Consider the following 26,851-nt stretch of genomic DNA (forward strand, 5'->3'; position numbering starts at 1 on the left):
ATTTTAATTATTTTACTGCTGCCAGTCAAAATCTCATGGTTACCTGCTGCTTTCCCTGCTTGCCTGTATCCACCTGTTGTCTGTTTTCAGAAAGCCTGATTTTAAACTCTTTGGCCTGGGAAAGTCTTTGTTGTGGATTTGTGCTGTGCCTATAATAAAGGCAGTGGACCTGTATTTTCTACTGCAATACAAATAAAGAATAATAACAGTGATACTTTTCTCATTTGAGGTTACCTGGGGATAAAGTGGCTGGAGGCATATGACTTTGATATACAGTCAGCTATGTCTCACATCCAATTAAGCTTAACCACATGGTCTAACAAGCTCCCATTAGGCCGGTGAGAGCCCCAGTTTGATAGCAAGGTTAGCTTCAAAGATCTGATACTTGCATTTGTAGTGATTTCCTTCCCTTGTGCTCAGATTGTGCTGAAGGGCATGAAGGGAACTTCATATTCAGATGATACATGACCAGCTTGAGAGCTGTGCTTTAGAAGACAATTGCACAATCTTTATTGCTATTTTCGTAATCTTACAGCTTGCAATACAAGCTTTTGCCTTAACAGCCCTGTGCTCAAGTTTCACTGCAACGTGAAAAACAAACAGTCAAAGAAAAAAACCCAACCCTGGAAGGAAAAATACCTGGTTTGCAGTATTATGGGTTTTGGTTTTGGTTTTACTATAAGGAAAAACAAACAAACAAACAAAAGCTGGTTTATATGACAGATGGACCCAAGCCTTAACATAGTTCAAGTCTGGACAAAGGAGGATTTAGCCTGTAATGTTTTTCATTTCCCCTTGTCTTTTGGATTGGCCACGTCTGAATTTGGGATGCAAAGAATCCCTCAACTTGCAAGAAGCAGGAATTCCAAATATGAAATCTGAAAAAGAAAAGAGTGGAAAGCACAGGCCGTGAAATGGCAGAGGGCTCCAGGCAACAACACCAGGCACCTCTGAGACACACTGCGTGGCTACAGGCTACTTCAGAGAATGAGCATGGCTGCTGGCATAAGACATCATGGAACAAATACTTTGGTGGAAGCAGTTTTGGCAGTTTAGCCACTGCAATATCTTCTTCTGACATCCATGTCATTCTTAGGGATGGCTAGAACCTTCTGGGAAACTATCTTCCCTGCACAACATCTAAACAGGACATCCAGCACCAGCAATTTTTGCAGAACATACTGTGATGAATATTAGAGTCAGGCAAAGAAAGGCAATACATCTGCAAATCCCCATCTGCCTAGATCGTGTGGGGTGTTTTATAAAAGCATAACTCCGGGATCAATCCTGGCAGTGGTTTGCATACGTGTTCACTTTACTACACAAAGCCCTATTGAAATGAACCAGAAACTTGTACAGTGCATTTCAAAGGGACTTAGCAAAATACTAAGCAACAACTGTGCAAAAACAATAGCTCATAATAATGCCAGAGCTGCTGGTGCATCCTGTGTTCTCAGTGCAGCACTCTGTGAGCCATCGGTTGTTGTATTCGCCTTAAAAAATTCAGGGAAACAAAATACAAAAACAATATTAAAAGTCTGGCATCTTTCCATGAAAACCAGGAAAATTCAACACTACTAAGCTGAGAGAAAGCAAGCTTGAAAGAAAACAAAAGAAGACCCCAAAAGCAAGGATCTTGAAGAAAACGTCTAAAAGAGACATGGTCCGAACATTTGGCACTTTAAAAAGCCTCTCGTGAGAGTTTCAAGTCTGTAAGACTCAAAGTTGGCACCCTTTAGAATTATCAAAAAGAAGAGTTTCAAACAAAACGGTACCTGGAGAACATCCTGCTCACACCATGGAAAGAGCTGGAACCCAGAGCAGGCGGGCTGTCAGCATGTATATTCCAACTGCTCTCGCTGCGCTGGGTTCAGCCGATAAGGTCCCTGGGACAGCCTGTGGCTCCCTCTGCGTTCGTACAGCACAGTCAGTGTACAGTCAGTGCTTCACAACACAAACATTCTGTCATCTCACCAAGCTCTAAGACACATGGAGGTGGATGCCGATGGGGTTTATGTTATGCCATCTACAGACTAGTTTTAGCACAATGGCTCTACGTGTCCTATGCAAATGCTACTTCCCGCTGAAGCAATGAGTGAAATGGCTGAAGGTGTTTTAAGCAACACTGAAGCCTATTTATAGTCACATCTCTTTTCCTTCCAGTGTCCATTGAAGGATGCCGAGTGCTTCTAAACACTCTGCCTGACCTGATGTGTCACATCATAATTAAAACTTTAAGAATCCCTGAGAATTCTGATTTAATCTAGGAAACCACTCCCAGCACGCAGAGTATGAGAAAGAATTGCTCCACTTCTTACAGATATGCCAGCATTGCTTCACCGTGGGAAACAGTTTTAGGCATTTTGGTTTTTAATGGCACTCCGGGCATAGATGCATGAAACATGCTCTTTATTTCCCCTCCTCTGTACAGTGCAAATTGACAACTATATTGTAGAAATAAAAAAAAAAAAAATAAAGTATCAGCATTCACTCATGATAGCTCTTCCAGTTCATCCATGTCATAACTTTTTCTTTGCAAAGTGAGGAACAATGCCAGTGTCATCCTGAGGCAGATGGCTGCCTTCTTCCTTCATTTTCAGGCTCTCTTCTGCAAGCTGGGATAGATACTTCTGCAATCACATCAAAAACAAAGTGTCATTAATAAAACTGAAGATATTCAACGTGGGCTTCTTTAGGCCTTTTCATAGCTCTCACAATCTCCCAGCGTCTTGAAAGGGAAGAAATAGAAGCCATGAATAATAGCTGTGTCAGGTGAACTACAGGAATACATGGAGACTCTCAGGAGTTCTGTGCTACATCAGGAACTGGTGACAGAACCAGAATCATAGAATGTTCCAGGCCAGAAAGGAACTCCAAGGGTCAACTAGTCTGACCTCCCCGCAGTCAGCAGGGACATCCCCAACTAGACCAGGCTGCCCAGGTCGTTGTCGAGTCCTACCCTGAACATGTCCAGGGAAGAGGCCTCAACCACCTCCCTGGGCAATCCACCCAAGTGTTCCATAGTAAAGAACTTCCTCCTGACATCCAATCTAAGCTCCCCATCAGGCCTCACCTTTTCTCTTTGCAAACTCCCTACTCCCATACACTATAGGACAGGAGCTAACTCTGCTGCATCAACTGATTTATGCTAGTATAAGGCTGCTCTGTCAGAAAATAGTTGTGGTTTCTGAGTCACAATTTAAAGCATATAGAGTACATTTTCAGCATGTCCTGTTCAGAAATCTACCTTTTCCATAAGAACATTCATTGCGTAAGAAAATTTGAACATTAAGGGACTAATCAAACTCAGTAATGATTAACAGAACTTAGCAGTCTGCCTAGAGTATTTACATTTATTATGTTTCTCCAAGATAAAGCCTTTCAGTGATTTAAAAATACAGACATGGCTAGTAAGGCTTTCAGCCTTTTGGCAGCGCTCTTATTTGGCAGAGCTGCACACAAAATGGACAACAAACTGGTGTATGTCTGAAAATGGTGTGCAAAGTATTTATTCAAGGTCAACTGACCTAGAACTGGATGGAAAGAAGCTTTTTTGGCAGCAGCTAGTGTGGAAAGACACATGGGAAATTCCAACATAACAATGTAAAGATGCTCTTATTAATGACTTATGCATTATTACATGCAAGAATGACTGACCCACACATTATGAGGACCATAAAACTCTCTTTTCTAGATCATTATTTGCTCTGATTTGTAATGAAAAGACCATCTCACATCACTGCAAAATTTTGTCTACTGGAAGGATTCTCCCAGAGTACAGTTTACTCTGGCATCCATGAGGAAGAAGTGAAATGAGGAGTGCATGTAAAACCCCCAAGCCTAAGGGCTGTGTTGGGACTGCCAGGTTGTCTCACATACACAGAAAAGGACTTGGGGGTACTGGTGGATGAGAAGCTCAATATGAGCCATTAGTGTAGAATTGCAGCCCAGAAAGCCAATAGTATCCTGGGCTGCATTAAGAGAAGTGTGGCCAGCAGGTCGAGGGAGGTGATTCTCTCCCTCTACTCCACTCTGGTGAGATCCCACCTGGAGTACTGCATCCAGTTCTGGGGCCCCTATTACAAGAAGGATCTGGATGTGCTGGAACATGTCCAGAGAAGGGCCACAAGGATGAGCAGAGGGCTGGAGCTCCCCTCTTATGGAGACAGACTTAGAGAGCTGGGGCTATTCAGTCTGGAGAAGAGAAGGCTCTGAGGAGATCTTATTGTGGCCTTCCAGTATCTGAAGGGGGCCTACAAGAAAGCTGGTGAGGGATTTTTCAGGGTGTCAGGTAGTGATAGGACCAGGGGGAATGGAGCAAAACTAGAAGTGGGTAGATTCAGATTGGATGTTATGAAGAAGTTCTTCACAACAAGGATGGTGAGACACTGGAACAGGTTGCCCAGGGCGGTGGTAGAAGCCTCATCCCTGGAAGTTTTTAAGGCCAGGCTGGATGTGGCTCTGAGCAACCTGATCTAGTGTGAGGTGTCCCTGCCCGTGGCAGGGGGGTCGGAACTAGATGATCCTTGAGGTCCCTTCCAACCCTGACAATTCTATGATTCTATAAAATAGAGGTTTTAGATGTAAGAGGTACATCAGAAAGTGCATACCTGTGACAAAGTGCCAACTACAGCCTCGTTACTCTGAATACAGAGACTTGGCTGTAGAAACTACACAACTGCCAGTCTTGATCCCCGGGTACAAAACTCCATGTGGCAGAAAGCCAGAGTAAATGTTACAGTAGTATACAGAGATATAAGTTCCACAAAGGCTGGGAGAAGTGATCTGTACACCATGAACTGTAATAAATCACTAATGCTTGTCATTTGATCAGATAACGCATGCATTTTTGGGTTTTAATGATTACCAACCAAAATAAGACTGAGGTTTATCTACCACCTTTAGCTACCATGAGTACCACAAACACCAGTTTTGAAGTTCATAGATGACATTAATTAATTTATAGCAAAATGACAGTCAAGGGAATTTTTTTTTTTTCATTTAAATACAAGACATAAAGGCAGTAGAGAACAGGATAAAATTCTGCACTGAGTTGCCAAGGTAGCTAACAGCAGATGAATTTAACAGCTTTTTGTGGTGGTGGTGGGAGGGATGGCCAAATGATGGATTTTTTGGACATGGAAAGTGCAGTGGATCCGTAAATACAAATGCCACCTGGGAAGATCATCTATGAAGTTGGAGAGAAGAGAAAAACTACAAAAAGTCTGCAAGGATGACAAAGAAATGGTTGATTATTTTTCAGTGATTGTGGTTCTTCAAGGGGTGCCATATTCAGAGGAAATTGATTCTTTTGTTTCAGGACAAAATCAGCATGATCTAGGCAAGACTTTTGGAAGAAAACTGGTAGCCTAACTGTTCAGTTTTGCATTTAAATACAAGTGCTGAACATGTATTTTGGATGTGGCTCCAAGGAGATTACATGAAAGACAAGTAGCAAATCAACTGTAAAAGACTCATTGCCATGAAAGTACTTGAGACAACAGTATTTGTCCAATTTGACTTGGACCTGATGGAGTGGGTCCAGAGGAGGACCATGAAAATGATCAGGGGGTAGGAGCACCTCTGCTACAAAGGATAGGCTGAGAGAGCTGGGGTTGTTCAGCCTGGAAAAGAGGAGGCTCTGGGGAGACCTGATAGCAGCCTTCCAGTACCTGAAGGGGGCTACAAGAAGAATGGAGAGAGACTGTTTGTAAAGACCTGTGGTGATAGTACAAGAGGCAATGGCTTCAAACTACAGAAGAGCAGGTTTAGATTGGATGTCGATGTCAGGAACAGGTTCTTTACCATGAGGGTGGTGGAACACTGGAACAGGTTGGCCAGGGAGGTGGTTGGGCCCCCATCCTTGGGGATATTCAAAGTGAGGCTCAACAGGGCTCTGGGCAGCCTGATCTTGTTGAGGATGCCCCTGCTGACTGCAGAGGAGGTTGGAATAGATGACCTTCTAAGGTCCCTTCCAACCCAGACCAATCTATGATTCTATGTAGGCAAGACCACAGAAAGCCAGTCTGCAGCAGCAGTCCCATAGCTTCCCATACAGGACAAGTTAGGAGTCCATATTCTTATGTTGGTGTATACACTCATTACACTACATCATGCAAGGAGAAAAATGACATTTCTTGCAGAGAGCATAAATAACCATTCTTGCAACTAAAATGGTTCTAGTAATACAGAATAATGATTTGACATTTGCTGAGTTTCCACCTGAGTGGGCAAAACTTGGATGAGATTTACTTCCTCCATTTAGTATTGTAAGAGGTACAACTCAACAGAACAGTCTATTTTCATTACCATATTTGATAGATTTAGTTTTAACAGCTTATTTGTTCTTCATTCCTTTATCTCTAGTCAGCGTTAGATATCTACCACAGTACTCAAAGGAAATGCCTTTATAGGAAGAAAAAGAGGGTTTTTTTCACACTCAGTTTTAGTTGGACCTTCTTTTCCTATGATTGTAACAAAACCTAGAAACTGGAAAAAAAACCTCTTCTCCCATGTGACCAGTTGTCAGGGGTGGGGGCTGGAGATGAAGTCTCCTTTAACATGAGTTTCTCTGGGACAGACTCCCATGAGATACACCACCCACACTGAGTGGTGGCACCTCTGGTGAATCCCTCTGGAACTTTGTGTATGAAGCAAAAAAAAAAAAAAAAAAAAAGGCATGCAAACTGGACACCTGTTTTTCAAGCTTACACTTGGAGGATCCATTATTAGCAAGCACCACAGCTCTGCAGGCATGGCCTTTGAAAGCTAGGGCCTTTTGTGTAATTAAAGCTATGAAACTTCAGGAAAGTCAAGAAGAAAATTCTCCCAAAGAAGTTATTTGGCATTGAGTGTCACTAGAAAAGCTAATGCCTATTAGCCAGCCAGGGAGAGATAGCTATCACTGGAAGAGAAGCAGAGCTCCAGCATTTATTGGCAGAGGGGACAGAGAAAGAAGGAGCAGCTTTGTTTTGCTCGTTCATGACTTTTGCTAAGAGTGTGCAAATGCCAACAAGTGCCACCTGCAGTGTGCACACCAGCCTGCACACAGGCAGGGACTAGAGGGATGAGAGGCAGGGCTACTTCCTCTGAGCAGTCCTCAGCACAGGGCAGTTAATGCTCATGCTCTCATGACTGCAATCTCAACTGTGCATCTGCACAGTGATAAAAGCCAGGTTTTATGGCTGAGCTGCAAGCATCCGTGGTCTCTGTGTGCTGTTTTCAAGTGCTGATATGCTTGTGGCATGTATAAGTAATTACATGTTTCTGCATGTCCTTATAGAAATGATTCAGCAGTGGAGCTCTGGGTGGCTGAACCAGTGTGCTGCTCTGTAGCACAGGGAGGCAACTTCAGCAGGTCACAGGAAATGCCTCGGAGAGCCGCTGCGTCACGGAGTGCTGCGTGTTGAAACACGCTGCAGAAACTCACTGAATGCAAAAATAAGTCTGGCAGTTTTATTAAACAAGTGGCATGTTTAACATGCCTGAAATTTTGCAATGAGACAGGCTGCTGAGGGCTCACTCCCAGTGGTAGAAATGTCTGGGACCCTCAAGAACTGTGAATTAAGGATCTGAGTTGCATGCTGTGCTTGAGACAAGGACCAAATGTAGATGAGAAGATCAAATTATCACCTGGCCCCATTTTATTTATGACCCTGAAGCTAATTTTAAGATCTGGGAGTATGAATCACAGAATCAGAAACATTCAGGTTGGAAAAGACCCTCAGGATCACCAAGTCCAACCAATAACCCTACTTTACAAAGTTTACTCCTAAACCATATCTCCAAGCACTACATCCAAATGACCCTTAAACACATCCAGGGTGGTGACTCAACCACCTCCCTGGGCAGCACATTCCAATGCCTGACCACTCTTTCAGTGAAAATTTTTTTCCTAATGTCCAGTCTAAACCTACCCAGTTGTAGCTTGAGGCTGTGAGCATTTGTAACTACTAAAAAGCTTTTCTGATCTAAATTTTGCTTAATTTGAATTCTGTCCACAGAATAAAAACATTTTTTGTACCATCATCTATCTTATGCACAATCCACCCCATGAGCTAGTTGTCATCTAGTTCAAGTGTGTTTTTACCTGAAGATTTTTGTAGTGAACAGTACTTCTGCAGTGATTTGTCTTCGCCGTCTCTTCATTTGTGTAGAAGAGTCCACAGAGCTTGCAGTAAAACCCAGTTCTAGGCACCACAAATTCCACACCTGTTGAAAAATTCTGAATTATATTAAAATGTCAGTTGAAACCCTTTCCCTCCACAGTGAACTTGTTTTCAAGGAAAGAAGATGCTGTTTAGTTAAATGACATAGATGGACTGAATTCCCTCTGTTTTCCCTTATTTTGCCATACTGAGCTGCAGTTTAAAATCCTGTGCATTGCAAATACATTTCCTACTTCTCTCATAGATATTATACATATTTTTAAATGTGTGCATAATATTGACTGGAAACTTCACTGTGTAACTTCACTGGCTAGAATAGCAATAGTACTTATTAGCAGTAAATTCATCCTTAATTTACAGAGATTGCTCTTTTAGGATGTACTTCTTTCAGGTGTTTTACTCATGACCAGTGTTTACACAGTAAAATGAACACTTTTGCTTATCCTGAAAGGCTAAGCAATACTTCCATGACATTGCTAAGTATTTTTCATCTGTATTTCATATATGGTCCACTGGAATTTATTCCACCTCATCAGCAACATTAGCAGCTATCTTTTGCCATTCATGTGGAATGAAATTAGCAATGATCTTATAATCAAAAGCCCATTTATTTATTTCAACAGCTGCCCCTTTACATGCCCCCTTCCTTCCCTCTCTTCACATCTGTTCTGAAAAACGTAGCAAGTAGCCTTAAAGTGACACCTTGTTGTAAGCTCTAGGTATTGCAGTGGGTGGCCAAACATACCCAGGGGAATGCTGAGCTCGGTGAAGACATCCTCTTGTTCCCAGCTTGGCGGAGAGTGCCTCCTCTTAGAGTCTGCCTCTGGGTATTCCAGAGATCTCGTTTCCAGGTACCTAGAATTTGCTTAACAAATGAATAAATGCATTGAATGAAAACAGCTTATTAGTTTAAAGAGATGATTGTAAGCTTCTTGGGAACACTTTCTGAGTGTACCTATAAATGAAGTAAAATCTGGAAAAAACGCTTTTCCATTCAAAGCAGCTCAATGCAACTCCAACAGCTGTACCACACTGTGCAGTCACCCCCATTTCTCCCACCAGATCATTTTTCCATTTCTAATTTCATGTTCATTATGTTTTTTTCTTTTCATATTTTAATCTCCAAATAGACCTGAAACATTACACATGCCCCTGACACAAGCATGGTCCAGCTGCAGCTCTGTAACCACATATGGTACTGTATGACCAGTGATGAAGCTGGGATAATACAGGGCATGTAAGAAAGGGAGAGTCAGCAGGACCTGGTAAGAGCAAATCCCCAAACTGCCTAAGGAAATATGTCAGCAGACAAAACCTTCCTCTTGTAGGACCCCTACAGCACCATTGTCATTTTCTCCCTGGAGCCACACTTCTTCCATCCTCAGCTCTCCAAGGGATAATTTCTGCTTGATGGCTTTTGGTTCCTGGCCAGCAGGGATGGGATGGTCCCTGATGCTGACTGACATTAATGGACATAGGCAGGAGAATCAAGGTGTAGAAAGTAGTGGATTGATTTGCTGAGGCAGATAAAGCCAGTCAAAAGTACAGATGCTCTCCCTCCCTAACACGTGAATTGCTTTTAAACAGAGAAATTTGTTATCACAGAGCAATAGAATTAAAGATAAACTGGTCTGATTCCTATTCTTCAGTTCTTACATCAAAGAACCAGTTCCCTTACCCCAGCAAGACTTCTAATGCATTGCAAATTTCACCTAGATAAGGGATATATTTTCTCATAAAACAAATATATTTTTGCCCAAACCAAACCCTTCCTGCCTTTCAAGTCTGTAGTTCAAAGATCTGTAATTTTTGGCTGTGAGAATGAATTTTTCTTCATTGTTTTAAATATGTCTATTACATGATTTAAAAGAAAGTAAATATAAAATCCTGACTGGTCAGCTCTCAAGTTAACTTGAAGCCTATCCCAGGTTTCCAAATCTGCAGCAGAGATCTTGGAAAACTTGCAAGCTTCAGCTTGTTCTAAAGACAGCCAGGGCCCTTCTAGCAACTTAAGTCCCACTTAGTTGATTTCTGGGCTTCTGAGCTGGCAGCTGCATTTGCAAAGAGCCTACAGCCTTGCCCTGCAGATCTCAAATATCAAGTCCATGGCAGAAATCTGGGAAGCACAAGCTCCCCAGGAGCTTCCAGGCTCCCTGTTGGCATGTTGGAAGCTGAGATACTGGAAACACCAAAGTAACTATGCTCTCGGGATACTCAACTCTTTCATCATCTGTCTGCCTGTGAAGTGGGCAGCCCAGGGGAGCCAACCTTGCCATCCCTGTTCAGTGGATAAGGAACTGGCTCAAAGGTCGCATCCTGAGGGTAGTGCTCAATGGTTTGAAGTCCAGATGGAGAGCAGTGACAAGTGGTGTCCCTCAGGGGTCTGTGCTGAGACCTGTACTATTTAATATTTTTATCAGTGATATAGACAGTGGGATTGAGGGCACCATCAGCAAGTCTGCAGATGACATCAAGCTAAGTGGTGCTGTGGACATGCCAGAGGGACAGGATATCATCTAGAGGGACCTGGACAAGCTGGAGAGAAGGGCGCAGGAGAACCTCATGAAGTTCAACAAGAGCAAGTGCAGGGTTCTGCACTTGGGTCAGAACAGTCCTCACTATCAATACAGACTGGGGGAGGAGGTGATAGAAAGCAGCCCTGTGGAAAAGGACTTGGGGGTGCTGATGGATGAGAAGCTGGACAGGAGTAGGCAGTGTGAGCTTGTAGCCCAGAAGGCAAATCACATCCTGGGCTGCAAAAGATGTGACGCCAGCAGATCCAGAGAGTGAATTCTATCATTTTGCTCTGGTGAGACCTCACCTGGAGTACTGTGTTCAGGTCTGAAGCCGTCAATATAGGAAGGACATGGACCTGATGGAGAGGGTCCAGAGGAGGGCCACGAAAATAATCAGGGGGTTGGAGCACCTCTGCTACAGGGACAGGCTGAGGGAACTGGGGATGTTCAGCCTGGAGAAGAGGAGGCTCTGGGGAGACCTGATAGCAGCCTGCCAGTACCTGAAGGGGGCCTACAAGAAGAATGGAGAGAGACTATTTACAAGGGTCTGTAGTGGTAGAACGAGGGGCAATGGCTTCAAACTAGAGAAGAACAAATTTAGATTGGATGTTAGGAACAAGGTCTTTACCGTGAGGATAGTGGAACACTGGAAGAGGTTGGCCAGGGAGGTGGTCCCTGGGGATATACAAAGTGAGGCTCAACAGGGCTCTGGGCAACCCGATCCAGTTGAGGATGCTCCTGCTGACTTCAAAGGAGGGTGCACTAGATGACATTTGAGGGTCCCTTCCAACCCAGACCATTCTATGATTCTATGATCCCCAGTCCCAGGGAGTTTGCATGGCAGTGTTAATCTGCAAATATGTGAAGCATGGCAAAGTGTTTTCTGGCTAAACAAGTGAGGACTGAAAATCGAGAGAGTTTCAGATCTGTCCTGGAGGAAGAAGTTAGTTCAAAATCAGATATTTACATTAAATATTCCAGCAGTGTCTTGTGGAAAATTGCACCCTTAAAAATCTCCCAGTATCTTCTGTTCACAACCTTTTCACCATCACATGGACTGGGGGAGTAGCAACAAAAAAAGTGCTCCTGGCCAACATGCTCTATGCTTTTTACCACTTCCCCTTGTTAAACAGCCCATTTGATCAAGTTTCATTTGAAAGTGTGACGAGGAACTGAACTCAGTTTCAGACACTCAAGATCTCTTTTTTTCCTGACAGCTAAAATATTAATAGGCAGCTATGATTACATTTATTGGCATTATCTCACAGCATGTCCTATCAGTTATATTAAAGGCAGCATGTGGTAGATAACTGGAGATGATAAGGCGTATGTTTACATGAACAGAGACTGAGAAGTAACAATCTACGGATGATTTCCATCTTACTAACACTTCAGTACTGCGTGTAAGAATACCCACCTTGTGCAGGAGCCAGCCAGACATTACAGATACTTCTCTGTTGACCTTCAGAGACTGTCACTCATTTCATTGACAATTCCAAATAAATTTAGCAAGGCACTGAAAGAGTTCAGCTAAACTCATGTGAACCTTGACGTGACAATTATAGCAGCTTATGCCTTTCAGAAAGCTTGCAAGCTGCTTATCATATTTCCTTTACACTATTCAGCTAAAAGCCTCTAATGGTTTAGCTTGGGAAAGGCACTGGAGTTCTACTGAGCTGCTCCAAGGACAAGTCTTGATACTATTAGCAACATTATTCTTGTTAGCAATAAATTTCAGGCAACTGTCAAAGAAAACATGCAAGGCTCCGTGGGCTAAAAAGAAAAAAATGATAGTTACCCTTGGCCTCTGGACACTCTTGGCTTCCATGCCTTGTTTCTTCACTGGTGTTTTTATCAAGCATTTCCATAACTTCTCTGCTCTCAGCTCCTTGTGATCCCATCTGTTTGTAGTCATCTATAAATGTGTCAGGGAGATGGAGAGTCTCTTCTTTCAGATGAACAGAAGGTATATGGTGATCTTCAGGCTCTAAACAAGTGTCAGGGCTCTTATCAATTTTTCCTTCCTTCTGCTGGGGATCAGACTCCTTAGCAGATTGGTCTTCATGCAGTTCCTCTGGCTTTTGCTGAGGGTCCAGGTTTAGGCTTGATGCTTCAGTTACAGCATCATCGTTATCATCATCTTCATCATCATCCTGACAGCCACTAGAAGCTCCACTGCCCTTTGCTGATCCAAAGCTTGTTTCTAAAGCTTTATGGGAAAATTTGTCTTCAGTTCTGGTTAAGTGGCTGTGATCATTTTCCAGTTCTAATGTGGCTGACATACAGGGACACAATTCTGATGCAGTTTTATTTTTCTGATCAACTGGTACTATTTCTTCAAGCTCAGTTATATCAGGCTCCATAATTAAATCATCTTCTCCCACTTCATCTACTGTCACTAATTCCTCCATGTTAGTAGGATACCAGGTCTCACCTTCTATCTCACTTCCACTCTCCCAGTCTCGGTCCTGTCACAAAAATGTAAAACATTTGAGAGATCGGTGATTGGAGGGTATCACTGTTAAAAAGTGGGTTTTGAACATCAGTAACCTGCAAGAACTTTGATCTGGCCATGCTTAACTTCTCTTGTATTTTAGTTTCAAAGAACGATAGGCCTCACTGTTGTGATTTTAAACCTTATGCACAAGGATGAACAGCTGCTTTCTAATTATCACATAAACCTCACTTTGTAGGGATTCTGTAACTGCAGTCTCTCCAGTCTCCTGCTTTTTACTTTTCTGTAAGCAGTAGAAGGTGGCACAACCTGTTATACTTTATATTATGCAGCTGATGCTACTTTGCCCTTCCTCTGCCTTTAACCCACGGTGGTGAGAAAGAGGCAGCACTGAGAATATACTGAACCCCAGACTAGCCACTGTGGCCTTCACTTTGCTGGACTAGGTCCTTTAAATTCCTACAGTGATTGAGACAACATGACTACTTTCAGCAGTCATTTCCTTCTATTAGCAAGAGCCCTCTGCCAGAGACTCTGTTGGTACAGAATGGTCAAGACCTTAAGAAAAGCCAATTTTACAATTATACTCCAAGACACATAATCTGAAATACCTTATACATGCAGCTATAGATGTATGGGACCTAGACACTAATAGTAGACTTCAGAAGTATTAGAATTATAAGGTATATGCTTCTTTTAAGACACACTTGCAGCTTAGATTTCAGCTCCCAGACTCATCGTGTACACAATCTATTAATAATCTGTATTCTCCTCCTGTCTGGCCATTCCCACACTTCCCCTTCTAGAATTCTAAAACAGCATGAAAACTCTGGGAGTTGACACCGTTCTTGCCAGGAGATCAGTTTTCTACAGCAACAGATATCAACAGCTTCCATATCTGACCATCAACCCATGACCCTACAGATATGAAGCTGGAGGAATTCCAAGGACATTGCTGTCCCTGACTGTGATGCTGCAGTAGGGGTGCCATAAAGACATTATTTTATCTAAACCAGAAACAATCAGAAAGGCTACTATGTATATCCCACCTGAGGCTAATGTTCTGAAAAGCTGACATCATAAGTCCTCTCCTCCTCCACTGATGGGCTGTCTCTCCTATTTCTGAGCACAGTTCACAAAGTTACACAAGTCCACTTGGGCATACGTTACTTAGAGTTGCCAGTGCCAAGGGCTATGCATGTGAAGCAATGTACATGGGCAAAGAGCAACTAAAAAAAGAGTTCTGGAGACTTCAGGAAAAACTATCCCTTAATGCAGAGGTCAAGATAAGGCAAGTTAATTTAGACAGCCTCCTTCTGTAACCCCTTTACAAGCTTTTCCATGAGGGTTTAATATTTCATTTGGGAGAATATGCTACTAAACTTGGGTTTTCCCTTATTTTGCCCCAGAAGCTGCACCAAACAACATGCCACCAACCTTCTCTTTTCTTGTGTTTTCTAGAACCTCTCCAGATTCTTTTCCTTGTTTATTAGCTGAAGGTGAGCTCTTCTCTGGAACTTGCTCCTCTTTTCCATGCTAAAAGAAATACAACATATACACGTATAGCAACACACAGTGGTGCTCTAGTGTGTTGCTATTCTGGGTTTAGGGAAGCAAAGTCACTCACAAGGTCACATTCTTTATTTCTAAAGCTTATGCAAGTCAGCTAGGCTGTGGGAAAAGACCCAACAGTTGGATTCCATTAGCAAAGCTGCACAAATAAGAATCAAGAAATTTAAACAAAATTAGAGAGATGTAATTTATATCATAGAATTGGCGAGAAGACAGATGGAGGAGAATGTGAATTCATTAAAATTTCCAGCCTCCACTCTGTTCTCTACTCACATCTGTTATGTTGGCTCAGACACAGTAAGGACAGCAGCAGTGTTAAAACTCTGCAAAAGGCCTCTACTGTTTTTGTTTACTGATGTAGGATCAGTCAAGAATGTGACCGCTTGCGTGGTTCATACCTTGGAAGAACAAAATCACAGTACTACCTTGGAAAGAGGGGCAAAATGAATGTGTCTGTTCAAGATGTTCAAATCTTTTCCATCTTTTAAAAGAAATTATTTGCAGTAGTCCCTGGAGAGGTATGCCTTTAACAAAGCCACTTAAAAATAACTTGAAAAATATGCAGAGGAATGTGCAACATTGGTGATTTAGGATGCTGTCTGACATTTTGCTCTGACATCTCCTCCCAAGGAACCACCTATCACAGTGAAATACCAGCCAAAGAAGAAAGATGACAAAAGGTGGCAGAGACACACGTATCTGTGGCATGAGATAATGCTGCTGCCTACCTCATGATACAAAGACCAGCTGAGTTATAAAATGTAGAGATTTCCCCCAACCTTGCTTCCATGAGAGAACAACAAACACAAGGTCAACTAAAACCAACCTGGCAGCACAAAGTCACAAGCTAGAGATGGACCCCTGGACAACAAAGCAGCTCTGCAACCTCCTGTGCCGGCATCTCTGGGGGTGGGTGGCAGCAGCGTATCACCAGGGGAGTACTGGGGGAGGCAAGGTGGCCAAGAGCCAGTAACAAGATCCCCATAGAGTAGTGTTATGAGCATAAGCTGCACTGGGAATGAATGGATAAGGCATCTTCATCTGTTCCCTCCATTTTTCCCCAGTGGAAAATCAAACCCACAAACATGACCACTTTGCAGACTGGGAGTATTGCTCTAGGGATCTCCTAAATTTACAGGTGAGCTGATTCAGTGCTTCTGCCATGGGAAGTGATTCCTGCCAGCACAATGAAGGGAGTGGTGTGAATTATCCCTGCCAGAGCTGAGGGTAGGGACATATGATTAACAGAACCCAATTGCTCTGCTGAGCCCACAAAAAAAGAAAATGTTCCTCGTTAAAAGGTCACTCCTCATTTTAGCAGCATAACAATCAGTTCTCCTTGTTGTCCTACAAACACGATGCATCCTTCTAAAATACCACACCATTCCCAGATAACTTAAGGAGGTGATGGATGCAGAGAAAACAGTTGCAAAATATTCTGCACAGACTTAGAAGGGCAATTGCCCCTGCATACACAGCCTGCATGCTAACAGCAGGTCATCACTTGGTTTTGTTGTGAATTGTCTCTCCCCTTCCTCTCACTGCTCACCCAGAGTTTCTGTTCATGTACCCAATGCAATGGTGTAATAGATCTGCATGATGTAGGCAAAGATGGATACAAGGCAATCTCCCTCTGTTCTAAGATTATGTTCCCTGATTTTATCATGGCAAAACAATGTATGTCACCAGCACCACGCTCACACCCGATCTACAAATATGTCAGAAAATTTATTAACTCAGCATTTACCTTCTTCCTACCTACAGTTTGATATCTCTATTTACCTCATTTTTGGGAGGTTTGCTTTCCTTCACATCACTGTCTTCAGCAGCAGCATCTTCCTCTTGGTCTTTTTCAGCCTTCTTCACCTTATTTTTATCACTCTGTTTTTGCCTGGAGCCCTCGGATGCTTTGCTGTGCTTCTGCTCAGCTGCCTCCTCCCTGGCAGTATCCTCGCTGTAAGAGTGCCTGCGCTCCCTTGACTTGCCCTCTTCCTTTCTCTTCGACCTGCCAGGTAAATCCTGCAGCTGCCTCTGGAACTTGTCAGATTTTGACTTGGAGGTTTTTCGGTAATAGTCATCTTCCCTGCTCTTGTAGCCAGATAAAGGGTGAAGGGAGCCAGGGGAACCACTCCTTGAATATTTTTCCCTGTGCCCCCTGCCTCCTTCAATCCGTTCATCCAAATCAAACTTGTCCAGCTGTCGGGAATAATGTTTCCTCTCATGTAACCACGTGTCAGTCCTGTCCCTCTTCTCATCCCCATTCTCTCGCCATTCTCTGCTGTCTCTGTCTTCTTCCCGTCGAGAATACGGAGACTGATCCCACGACTCCCTCCCATTTCCCCAGTCAGTCCTGCCAGTTCCCATTGGGCTGTGGGGTGAACTGCAGGAAGTAAAGCTGGGAGTGTGGGAGCGGGGTGACAGGGAGCGGCTTATGGGGCTGCGAGAGCGGGGCCTCTCCATGCCATACCTGCTGCAGAAGGAAAAGGCAGCTGTAACTGGCTGACCCACTCTGGTCTACCAGCTTCTTCTATACTGGAAACACATGGGGATGGCCTGGCTACTGTGAACCTGAGACCCCAGGCCTTTCACAGACATGCACTGCACAGCTGCAAACACAGTGAACAGGAGAAAAGGCAGTGTCATATCCACAGAGCTTAACTAAATCCCCACAGATCTGTCAAGAATATATTCATTCATTCTTAAAAGCATCTCATAGGGGGTTAGCATTAAAAGCTTATAACATGTTAATACCTTAACAATGACCCCAGTGTCTGTATCCTTAATACCCACTCATGCAGGGCATCTCTGAGACAAGTGACAAAGGTCACCTGTCTAAAAGATGTTTTATGACTGTGTTTCTTCTCCATTTTTTGCTGGAAATTTCAGAAGCCAGGCATAACAAAATTATACTCAATTACATTGTAATGTATGCCCTTCCCTCTAGGTCTCACAGAACTCCCATCCTTCACACTTTTCACTCAAGGGGAATGGCCTCATATTTGTGTTCTTCACTTGCCATCAACTCATAATCATCTGTAGGAAATAGTTCATTTATTTTCATAACATGCACGGTTTCAATCTGATCTCATTATACAATACCTGCATCTACTATTTTTCCCCACTTACATTTTTACAGTGACCTGAAGTGAAATCCCAACTAAGAAATCAAATGAGATAAGAAAAGGAAGCCCACAGACAATGCTTTTTCTGCCTGCAGGTTTACAGACTTATCCAGGACCCAGTTCCAAACTATGGAGAAACCTTTACCTGTCTACTTCACGCATCAGGTCCCTCTCCCTCTGCGAGTGGATGTCCTGGATGATAGCAGCCACGTTCTTACCTGGTTTCTAAATAAGACAAAGTGACTGTTTAGCATGCTGCACTACTCTCCATCCTAATATAGGTGATTTGTCCTTCAGCAAACAGCACCCATGCATCAATCAGTTATACAACTACTGAGAAATATTTGGTTTCAGTGTTGTGGTTCAAGCCTTTTCTGCAGCTGGTATCTCAATAACACGATCAAAGCATTTAAATGATGCCAATGGAAAATGCCCTCCACTACATTGCAGCACTGTCTGCTCCTATTTGGCTGCTGTAGTGAGCTCCAAAATCTAGCTTGTCCTTCCCTGATACACTTGCACTACAGAGTATTTCCTATGAATTGGATGCAAGAGAAAAATAACTAAACCATTTTTTCTAATACCTGAATTAAGTATGCATAGCAATCTGTCTTGGGAATGCACTACCTTCTCTTCAGCTCAGAATATAGCTCATTCTGGAGTACAGCTCTAGAAGACCATGTTTAGACAAATGAGCTTCAGAAAAGCTAAGCAGAGGGAAGATGTGTGCTAGAAGTGTTGATTACTTGAGATTAAAACTCATTTACAAAAGATGCACTACTCCAGGTTGGAGTGTACACAGTTTGTCAAATGCTTGGAGCACGCACAGCTAAGCAACATAATCATGCAGGAAGTCAGAGCAGTTTGTAGCAGTAAATAGCTCGTGATTGTTCTCGCTTCTGTGTTGCACTTTGTTTTTATCAAAGAGAAAAGGCTTTGCTTGTGCAGAGAAAAATAACTCAAAGACCTGAAAACTGCCATTAGAAAGATGGAAAATGTTCCTGAAATGTATGCAAACTACCATGCTTTCCTGGGTAATTCCTATTTTGCCTCATATTAAGATGCACGATTTCCACCACCTTCCATCTGAACCCCTCAACGTACCACATTAAGACAGACTGCCCTGGTTTATGAACTGTTGGCAACTCCTTTAAGTCTCCATAAAGTGTTGTACATGTACAGGAGAGAAAGAGACATTTCCAAAGTTCAAACCAAACCATCTGAGTTACTTGTTTTTGCTCAAGGCTCTTTAAAAGCCCCTTAACCTCTTAAACTGGAACATTACAGAGTTATTTTATAAAGTAACTTTGTGCTGTGGGAGATAATACAATGTGAAGCTTCTCAGATCTGCACTGCCAGTTCCAGTCCAAATGTCCATGAAAAAGAACAAACAAAATACCAACCACAACAAACTCTCTTAGCATTACAAATGGCAAGTCCATAAGCTTCCATATGCTCATAAGAGCACTGATTCCTGGACATCACTTAGGTGTGCACATCAAAAGTGTCCCACACTACAGAAAGTCCAAAGACTATTGCTCTGTTCTGACTCTATGTGAAAAAACCAAACCAAACCAAACCTTTTTAACTGAGGTCATTCACAAGAGAAATAAAATTAAATCAGTGGGATGTTCAGCTCTTCCATCACTGTACTACAGCTCAAGCATACAAGCACTGGAAAGCATTGCTTCAGGCTTGGTGCCTGACTAAAAAGATAGGACTGTCTTATTTTTTCTGACATGTTGTATCTTACACATGACTGTGTTTTAGACATTTGTTAGTCCTTTGTGAGGAGCTCTCTCCAAAGGAAGCTTAGAACAGATTTTTTGAAATAATGGTGCAAGAGGACCAGAAAAAAAATATGGGATCTCTTCTAACAGTTGAAATTTAGAACAAAAGCAACCGTAGAAGTATAAAGGATTATTAACGTACAGATGTTAATTTATCTTTAATGTGTTTTTTCATAATTTTAAAACATTAATTAGAAATCAGTAATCAGACTTTTATATGTATTCTTCCCAGGACATGCAAAGGGAATTCAGGAAATCTGACTAGGAATGACTATCTTACCTTCAGCTGCAATTCCTTGTATCGTTTAGACATCCTAATAAGTAACTTGTCATCATTTATCATAGCAGGCTTTTCTTTGTAGTACTGCACCATGGCTTGTGCTGCTTCACTGTAAGCCATTTCCAGAAAGGCCTAGCACAAATGAGGAGAGCATTAAATTCTGCTACATCATTAAAAATGCAGAGTATAAGAGAGAAAAGTCAGCACGGTGATTTTCATTTGGATTCTTCTCATACAATATGTCTTCATAGTACAGAACTGGGTAGCTTTCCAGCCCTGGAGCTGAAACAGTGATGCTCAGCTATTAAAGCCAGGCAACTTTAGGAGCCAGCTGAGTTAAAAGCTAAATGCCTGGAATCTAGTATTCCTTGATACATGAAAATATTACCCTTCCCTTGCTTCCTCACTGGTGCTTCTATGCTATGGTCAGCTGCAGATGCAGGATGCAGAACTGCAACATTGCAGCATACACTGTCCCCATGATTGTCAGTTGTGTCTTGCAGAATTGCAAGGATCCAGACAAAAGCATCAGAGCAGCCAGAACAAAGGCCCACCCACAAAAAAAAAAAAAAAAAAAAAGAAAGAGTTTTAAAAACTTGAATGTTAACTAGCACTTGTATTTCCAGGAAGACTGCATTTGATGTGACTGCAGTTCAACTGGTCAAGGAATATACTCACAGCTGTGTAATGTCTTCGTTTGGAAACACTACAATCTCGTACATTGCCCAGGGGTATGGATTCTACATCCATCTGTACTGTCTGCTGCAGGTATGCAAGAGGAGATTTGCTATCCTTCCCAATCTACCATCACTGGTAAACTTAAACTACATAAGGTAGACTTCAGCTACGTAGAAAAAATTGCTCTCCTATACACCAGTGCAGATTAAAAGGGAGTGAGTGAGGTGCCAGCAAGTGCACAGCCTCCTTTAGCACATGTGCACCAGATCACCCAGCACAGCTGCAGCCTGGGGGCTCTGCCACCAGCCTGTGACTGCAGTTACACCATTGCAGGATCTGCTTCTGCTCTAACAGTTCAGCAAACAGTGTGGGACAGCTGAACCAGGCTAGAGAACAATTCATTCTTCAGTGCCCAGTTCAGCTCCATGTGCATGGCTAAGAAAGCAGTAACAGCTCTCCAAACAGAACAAGAGAAGTCTGAAAGTAACGCTAAAAACATGGCTGAGAGAAGCAGAACAAGTTACTAACTTTAAATGTTATTGTCATTATTGTTATTGTCATTGTATTACTATTATTAAAAGTACAGTTTTACAACACTGCTTCCTTGAGATTCCTAGGTTTTATAAACAAGAACTACGGGGAAGTGGTCATGTTTATGCCACCAGCTCATTCTGCCAATACCAGATTTTTTCAGCTTAAGAGCAGGCTTCATATATTCAAGCTGCTATTACAGATCAAAAATAAACAAACAAACAACAACCCAAAAGAACAAACACACACAGGAAAAAAAACCCCAAACCAAACACAACACAAACGAAACCCAAGCAAACCTAAAAAATCTATTTTCTCCAGAGACTCTATCTCTGTGTTAACATGTCTTTATGCCAACAGACATCAGTACTAGTGACCCCAAATGCACAATACCTGATTAGTAGATTTCATGAGGATATAGTTGGTGACCTTCCCAAATGGGAGGCCCAGGTTAATGACATCATTCTCTGTGCAGCTTCCCTCAGGGAGGTTACAGATGTGAACAACTCGACCCAGTGTAGATTTCCTCTGGGGAAACTGAAGAAACAAAACAAACAAACAAACATCTCAGTACAATGCTTTTTATCTTAGATTGTCCAGACACTAGATAGAACCTTATTATTTCTGCAAAAAGTGAAATTCTCTATTCTGTATACCTGTTATTGAGGACAAATATTCCTCTTTAAAACCTTGCATTTTAACATCCTGGATTAGAAACATGAACGGGAGGGGAAATGTTTAACTGCAGTGCAGCTGACAGTGGAGTCTCCATCTCTGAATATTACAAAGTCCAGAGAGGATTTCTGGAAGAGATGGTGTCACGGAAACAGGATTAACGATACTGCTGCAAAAGCTACCTTGCCACCTCAAACCTTATGGACTCCAGGGCTTCAGCTCCCTGGCATGTCACAGGCACAGGCCACTGCACTGTACTAAGCCCCAGAGAAAGTTTGGAGGACCCTCAGTGTGAAGACAGAAGGTATTCCTGTTATTGGGAGGTCTCAGCCTCTCCTGCTGAGCTCCTTTTGAGGCCAGGGGTAAAAGTGACTCCATTTAACTTGTGAGAGAACAACACAGGTGTACCTCAGGTTGGAAAGCCTGCTATTTTCCCCTCTTGCTGCAAAAACACAGCAGGAAGGACTTATTTCCTGGAGAGAGAGTGACCACTAGACATGCAGAGAGGCAAAGCTCCTGAACAGGGCTGCCACAGGCACACGGCATGGATGCAGTAATCGCCTCCCAAGGGTGGAAGTCTATTTTGGAGTTCTGGGGCAGTTCCCAAAGCACCACCCATCTCCCTGACAGGGAAAGCAGGCTCTACACTCCTTGTGCAAAAAGGCTTCAGGGTATACTGAGAAAGGAACGTAATTTATCCCAGCTAGTGACAGGTAAAACATTGTTCACACAGGATTAAGTCTTCCTAGACTACTTCCTGTTTATGATCTCTGCTACTAGGATTTTACTGAAGAAGTAACTCTTCCTTCAGTCAAAATTGTGCCATTCAAGGGAAGATACAAATCATGTAATCTTGTGGGATCAAGTTCACCAGAGCCATCACAAATGTTTGGCTTGTCAGCAAGTTCACAAGTTAGAGAGCTAATGTTATCTTATTTACACCTTCATCCCATTACCTTCCCCTCAGGCTTCACCACTTAACCATTTGTTTATTTTTGCTTCAACAGGACCCTCTATTATACAATCATCTGCTATTTAGCTTTTATCTTACAGAACCTGCCCAAGTGCAGAAGTGCCAAAGTCCAGAAGTATGATATTTTCCCTAGCAGAAAAATAACAAGGACTTGATCCTGAAAAAGATGAAGCAACTTAACTCCGTTTGAATAGAACAGGAAGCGTTTGTGTGTATCTGGCACAGCAGCCCGTAGTGCACAACGGAATACAAGTACAGCTAACAAGAGGAAAAGGAAACTTTCCTAACAGCAAATGCAGTCCCAGTGTAGGAACACCCCAGGTCACCTGGCACCTTCTGCTTGTTTTGTTAGCTCTATTAAGAGATGGCATGTTAAGAGACTATGGGACTAGGAAGACTTAGCTGTTCTCTACATAGGCTCCAGAGCCCATGTTCAGACATCTGCTCAGCACTACATTAAATCAAAGGACTGCAAGATGTTACCACCTCCCCATAACTGGCAATGGCTTAAATTAAAATGCTACACCATAAATCTGCTGTAATTCATGATTAAGAAGTGGTCACATACTCACACCAGAAGTCAATGGGCTGTACCAAGCAATAATCTTGTCAGCTAATGGAAGTTAAATTGGATCCATTCATTAAACAGAGCTGTAAATCACAGCCAGAAAAGGAGTATACACCTTCCATAACCACAGTCAGGAAGTTAAGAGGAGCTGTTGTGTGTCAAGTGTTGAGTGTAATTTTCAGTAAGACTTAATAAATTAACTTCCTTTGCAACCAGTGTCTACAGGAGTTTACCAATGCAGTCGGACAACTACTACAAAAGTAATGCACTTTGTAACATCTGCCATATTGCTGCACAAATCCAATATGTGTATTATTTTGGGTTTGTTTTTTTGGTTCTTGGTTTTGGGTTGCTTTTGTTACAGGCTTTTTATTATTTTTAAATGTTTTATTGTATTTTTAAATGTTTTAATGTATTATTTTTAAATGTTCTTGTTTTTCAAATTCATTAACCTTTTCTTCATTCATGCCTGAACGAAGACCTGCAGCACTATCCTTCTTCTAAAGGCAAATAGAGAGTTATTTGCAGATGGACAGCATGCAGCAAGTTCTTCCAGAAATCTGAACACTTTGTTTATGATTACACAGAGGGTCAAGTATAGTCTCTCACTGCTCAGTGAAATGGCAGCAGCTTAGCTGAAAGTGAATACTACCGTGTGCAAAGGTGTAATAAATTATAAGCCACCTGGGTCATGGCATGAATGACAGCTGGCAAATTGAATCTTAACACCTCTAATATAGCTCCCTGTCCTTCTGATGAGCTTCTGAAGAAAACAAAGAGGATTTAAGTATCCAGGAAAATCAAAGTTATTGTTTCTTTTATCTCTCATAGTGCCACAGGTCATTCAGAAGGAGGACTTCTGCAGGCAGCTTAAATGATAAATAGTGACAGATTCTGAGGAGAAATGATACTGGTATTAGCAGTAATTTCATTTGTTGTGAAGTTGACAGGCATGATGAAAAGGAACATTCCTCTGCACCCGCTGCTACTCCACCTCTGACCTTGGAGGCAGCTGTCATGATCAGCTCAGCTCTTTGCTCCCCTGCACACAGTCTGTGACAGGCAGAAGCTAAAACCCCTTCAAATAACCTCTTGCAGAGCAAAACCACATAGTAGAAAATTGGTTGGATTAAGCAAATCTGGGTGATGTTTCTGTAAGCAATGCCTGATGTGAACTGTAGTGGCAGAGGGAGACAAGTCAGCCTGGCTTTCCAGAGTGTCTGAGCCCATATCAGGATTTATACACAAAAATTAATAAGGTGAAAACTTGAACCCCTGGATTACTGTTGCTATTCCATGTATGCCCTAACATGAATCCTTGATGTCTCCAGCTTTAATTGTAGCTTCCCAATATATGCTGAGCTTTGTTTTAACCCTAGCTACTTTCTCTTTCCAGATTTGCTTCTATTTGCCTTTTTTTCCACTCTTGTTTTGTAATTTTTTTTTTTGGTGTTGGTTTTGGTGGTTTTGTTTTGTTTTCGGGTTTTCTGTTGTTATTGTTCAGTTTAGTTTTTGTGGGGTTTTGTTTGTGGCTTTTTTTTCTTTTGAAACCCTTCTGCTTTGTTAGTGTAAGAATCACTTTTTTTTTTCCTGACAGTTTTTGATTATTGGGCTAGGAATTCAAGTGCATATTAGAGCAGCATAACTAGGGGCCTGTGTTGAATGCACAATAAACCTAAACCTAAACCATGGAAAGCTGTACACTAATGCAAACTTGCTGAAAGGCTATCAGTGGCAGCAGATGATTTACATAGTACACTAAAATAAATGAAGAAAAACTTAGTCTAGTATAATGAATTGATCTGGGACCTTCAGGTGAGTAGCAGTGATGCTGCAGCCACTATTGCTACATGGGAGAAGGACCCCAGCATGGGACTGGCAGAGAGCAATTACTACAGACAACTTGAGAGATGGAAGGCTGCTTGCTGGGATGGATATGCAGAGTAAATAAAAACTAATCTGAATATTCATTCCAAGCTGAATCTTATTTCCTGAGTTGAGGACTCAGAAAATGAGGGGAAAGAGTCAATGGGATACAGACAAAAGTGTTTACCCTCCTCCACAAGTCTCTCTAACAAGCAAACAAACTTTTAGCCCTGGAAAATAAACAACAACCCTGCAATCAAGTTCTGATTTGGTCAAAATCAAAAGCATAAAAGAGCTGCAAGGAAGCCGAAATAACACACTGAATATTCAAATTATTGTCTGAAAGCAAGCCATTGAGGTTTTATTTCCAGTAAGTAGTGGCTTCTACAGAAATCTCAACAGAGAGATTGATTTGCTTTAGGTACCCATTCTTACCCCTGATGAAGGAGAAGAAAACGTAGGGCCTGGCTGGCCAAAGGATCTTGCTGATGTAGTGATAAAAGATGCGCCGACATTTGGTGGATAATCTAAATAACAGATCAGACACATTTCATGACAGTCTTGACTTGTATTAATTGCATTAGTGTGCTCAATAAGCAATGCCCCATTTACATAATAGTCAACTTCACAGTCTCTACAACAAATTATATGCTGTTTTGTTGTACTGTGAGAACATGTTATTGTTTGAAAGAAGAAGAAAATTCATGCTTTGAAAGGCACAGTATTGGCTTTTTTTTTAGAGGCACAACCTCTAATTTCCTTAGAAACTTGTATCACATTTCATTTAAAATTACTACTTTTTCCCAGAGACAGACTTCCCTTTCAATTAAAAAAAAAAAAAAAAAAAAAGTGAGTTTAACTATTGCACAGACAACCATTCACCTTCGATACTAGATGGATTAAAAACTGCTGCATTGTTTGGTGATAAATGCAATGTTCCATCTGCTGAGCTCAACACACACCGGATACCAGTGCTGGAAAAGAAAGCAAAGAACTTTAGGAGCATGCGTAATGTGCCATAAATATTAAAGTATAATTAGACAGTTAATGCCCATATAAAGCTGCTGAAGTAAGGAATGCTCTGTTAGAAAGTCAGTTGGAAGAGTCTCTAAAGTAATACTTACTTATCTGAAAAAGCCATACATTTTTGCATGTGAAGACTTCCCTTAATGTGCTGATCCCAATCCTATGTTGAAACAAAGAGATGGTCAGCACAGGAAAAATCCTGAGACAAAGTCACAAGAGATTGCTTCTCCATTCAGTTTACCTTATTCTAAACATACTCAGGTACTGAAGAACAAACTGTGTGATGCTGGAGTCAATGCATGCACCTTCACCCGGTGCATTAACTGGATTGTTATTTGTAGGTTAAATTATCAGTTACTTTAGAAAAGGAGAGCTTCTCTGCATTAGTTTTTAAATCCAGTATATCACCATTAATTCAGTTACTTCAGTCTAGCTGAAAAGCTCATTCTGCAAGGCACTGAGCACCCTCAGCTCCTGCAATGTCCATAAAGAATGTGCTAAGCACACAGGGCAGCCAGGACAACACTTGTTCATTTCAAGAGATTAGCAAAATTTGTCAAAGTACATTTAGCTATTTACACTTCTGTGCTCTAAATAAGGCAGTGTATTAAACACCAACAAGTAAATCATC

General features: G+C 42.0%; 1 protein-coding gene across 1 annotated transcript in view; it reads right to left on the minus strand.

Moving 5' to 3' along the window:
• Positions 1–2,490: 2,490 nt before the first annotated feature.
• The window catches only part of RBM20 (RNA binding motif protein 20), a 109,595-nt gene continuing 85,234 nt past the window's right edge, over positions 2,491–26,851 (minus strand). Inside the window, exons 3-14 of the mRNA XM_054382416.1 lie at positions 26,319–26,380; positions 26,077–26,168; positions 25,625–25,721; positions 21,506–21,650; positions 19,904–20,035; positions 17,979–18,058; positions 16,494–17,181; positions 14,577–14,675; positions 12,483–13,152; positions 8,914–9,033; positions 8,090–8,211; positions 2,491–2,630 (exon numbers count right to left, since the gene is read on the minus strand). Coding sequence (XP_054238391.1) covers positions 2,520–2,630; positions 8,090–8,211; positions 8,914–9,033; positions 12,483–13,152; positions 14,577–14,675; positions 16,494–17,181; positions 17,979–18,058; positions 19,904–20,035; positions 21,506–21,650; positions 25,625–25,721; positions 26,077–26,168; positions 26,319–26,380 — 2,418 coding nt within the window. The 3' untranslated portion in view covers positions 2,491–2,519. The remainder of the gene's footprint in view (positions 2,631–8,089; positions 8,212–8,913; positions 9,034–12,482; positions 13,153–14,576; positions 14,676–16,493; positions 17,182–17,978; positions 18,059–19,903; positions 20,036–21,505; positions 21,651–25,624; positions 25,722–26,076; positions 26,169–26,318; positions 26,381–26,851) is intronic.

This window comes from Indicator indicator, chromosome 7 (assembly GCF_027791375.1).
Source record: "Indicator indicator isolate 239-I01 chromosome 7, UM_Iind_1.1, whole genome shotgun sequence".
In the NCBI taxonomy this organism is placed as follows: Eukaryota; Metazoa; Chordata; class Aves; order Piciformes; family Indicatoridae; genus Indicator; species Indicator indicator.